This window comes from Arachis ipaensis, chromosome B10 (genome assembly GCF_000816755.2).
Source record: "Arachis ipaensis cultivar K30076 chromosome B10, Araip1.1, whole genome shotgun sequence".
In the NCBI taxonomy this organism is placed as follows: Eukaryota; Viridiplantae; Streptophyta; class Magnoliopsida; order Fabales; family Fabaceae; genus Arachis; species Arachis ipaensis.
Window position 1 is genome coordinate 32,103,524 of NC_029794.2, and position 2,999 is coordinate 32,106,522.

General features: G+C 40.3%; 1 protein-coding gene across 1 annotated transcript; it reads right to left on the reverse strand.

The window, feature by feature from the left end:
* Positions 546-1,826, reverse strand: LOC107620485. Its single transcript, XM_016322635.1, has one exon. It carries the CDS (start codon positions 1,824-1,826, stop codon positions 546-548), a length of 1,281 nt encoding a protein of 426 aa, XP_016178121.1.

The window sequence follows — 2,999 nt, forward strand, 5'->3', positions numbered from 1 at the left end:
CTCATCACCTTCCTCAATCCATGAACATGTGCCTGACAACCACCGCCGTTCTACATCAGATTGAATGAGTATCTCATAGATTTCTTAATCAGAATCTTCGTGGTATAAGCTAGAATTGATGGCGGCATTCATGAGAATCTGGAAAGTCTAAACCTTGTCTGTGGTATTCTGAGTAGGATTCAAGGATTAAATGGCTGTGACGAGCTTCAAACTCGCGATTGTTGGGCGTAGTGACAGACGCAAAAGAATCAAGAGATTCTATTCCGACATGATCGAGAACCAACAGATGATTAGCCGTGCTGTGACAGAGCATTTGGACCATTGGACCATTATTGCACAATAAGTATTTATATTTATGCCCTTTGACTCTTTACAATTGAAGTTGAAAAACACTGTTGTTGGCATCCTGACTAAGAATAATAAGATAACCATAGCTTGCTTCAAACCAACAATCTCCGTGGGATTCGACCCTTACTCACGTAAGGTATTACTTGGACGACCCAGTGCACTTGCTGGTTAGTGGTACTAGTTGTGAAAAGTGTGATTCACAATTCGTGCACCAGCTTTCCTCCAGTATCATTCTTGATGATTTCTACATGTTCAAGTGAGAGGATTTTATTCACTGTGTAGTATCCAGATAAATGTGGAGATGTTTCCATTGATTGGTAAGCTAGCATCACTTTGTCTCCTGGTATGAGGCCTTCAGTGGGAATTTTTTTGTTTCTCCATCCTCTTAGCACTTTCTTCTTGGGATTCTCTTCTTTTCTAAGAGGTGGTTCATATTTTGGAGTCTCAATGGTTGGAAGGTTCTTGCTGAGGATTTCATGTGGATGCTTTGGTTGTAGTTCCTCCTCAACTCCTTGAGCTTGTTGCAGCAGTTCTACCTCTTCCCTTTCTTTCCAGCATGAGCTTAAGTGCATTGGGAGTGACTCATCAGGTGCCTCTTTCAAGTTTGGATCTCTCAGATCAATCTTCATACACTCTTCTTTTTGATTGAGATCTTGCAAACTCTTGAAGACATGGAACACTATATGCTTTTCATGCACTCTCAGCATCAATTCTCCTTTCTCAACATCAATTAATGCTCTGTCCATAGCTAGGAAGGGTCTCCCTAGAATGATGAGAGTGTTGTAATCTTCCTCCATATCTAGAATAACAAAGTCAGCTAGGAGGAAAAATTTTTCTACCTTTACTAATACATTCTCCACAACTCCAAGTGCTTGCTTAATGGATTTGTCTGCCATTTGGAGAGCTATTTGTGTGGGTTTTAATTCATGGATTTGAAGCTTCTTCATCAAGGATAGAGGTATCAGATTTATGCTTGCACCAAGGTCGCAAAATGCTCTTTCAATTATCATGTTGCCTATGGTACAGGGAATATGAAAGCTTCTAGGGTCCTTCCTCTTCCCTTGCAATTCTCTCTGGTTGATGGCACTACATTCCCTGGTCATCACAACCATTTGTCCTTCTCTCAAGGATCTTTTCTTTATCAATAACTCCTTCATAAACTTAGCATATAGTAGCATCTGTTCAAGTGCTTCTATAAAAGGGATGTTGATGTGTAGTGTCTTGAATATCTCTAGGAATTTGGAGTATTGCTTCTCTTTGTTTTCTCCCTTGAACCTTTCAGGATATGATAGCATTGGTTGGTATGCTTTCACTGCTTCCTTCTTGGTTGACTTATCATCCTGTGTAGAAGTTTTTTGCTCCTGCTTTTGCTCCTTTACTTCTTCTTTTGAGCCTTCTTTGATGTGCTCTTCTTGAGTGATGGCTTTTTTTCCACCTTCTTTCCACTTCTCAAAGTGATTGCTTTGCATTCCTCCCATTTGATGGCTTTTCCTGTGTCCCTTGGATTGCTTTCAGTGTCACTAGGGAAGGCATTTGCTCGCTTCTCACCTATCTCTGAAACTTGTTTAGCCATTACCCCATTTGTCTTTCAAGGTTTTTGATTGAGGCCTCTTGGTTTTTATTTGCCATGGCTTGATCTTGTCTGGCCATCTCTTAATTTTTCATAAGTTTCTCCATCATTATCTCTAGACTAGAGATTCTCTAAGAGTCTGGATTTGGTTGTGGTTGTGTGAAATGAGATGGTTGTTGTTGGAAGTTGTTTAAGTTATTTATAGGGGTGGAGAAGTTATTCTGGTGAACTTGTGAGTTGTTGTGGAGTTGATGATATGTGTTTTGTGAGTTTCTGTATTGGTTAGTGCTATTGGATGAGTGATTTTGGTTATTTGTATTGTGGGAGTTGTTGGAATTGTGGTTCTTTTGCCATGAATTCTGATTATCACCACACCTCAAGCTTGGATGATTCCTCCATGATGAATTGTATGTATCACCATGGAAGTCATTCTGAGAAGAGCTTGAGGTGTTATGCATGTACTGGACTTACTCTGGTTGCTGCTCATAGTTGTATTTCTCAAAAGTTTCTTCACCTTGGCTCCATCCATTTGAAGGTTGACTTGCTGTGTTTACTGCAGCCACTTGAAGTCCATCTATTCTCTTTGCCATCATCTCTATTTGCTGTTGGATTTGTTGGTGCATCAATTTGTTTTGTGCCAATATGGTGTCTACACCCTCAAGCTCCAATACACCTTTCTTTGGAGCTGGTTGGCATTGCCTTTGATGAGCATAAAAGTAGTGATTATTGGTCACAGTGTCTATGAGATTCTGAGCTTCTTCAGCTGTCTTCATTAGCTGTAGTGAACATCCTGCAGAGTAATCCAGGGCCTCTTGAGCTTTTAGAGTCAAGCCCTTGTAGAAATTCTAAAGTCTGTCCCATTCACTAAACATGTTAGGTGGACATTTCCTAATCAAGGCCTTGTATCTCTCCCATGCCTCATAAAGTGATTCTCCATCCATTTGAGTGAAAGTCTGCACTTCTGTCTTTAACCTGATGATTCTCTAAGGTGGATAGAACTTAGCCAAGAATTTGCTCACCAAATTATCCCAAGTATTGATGCTTTCTTTGGGAATGTCTCCAGCCATTGAGATGCCTTATC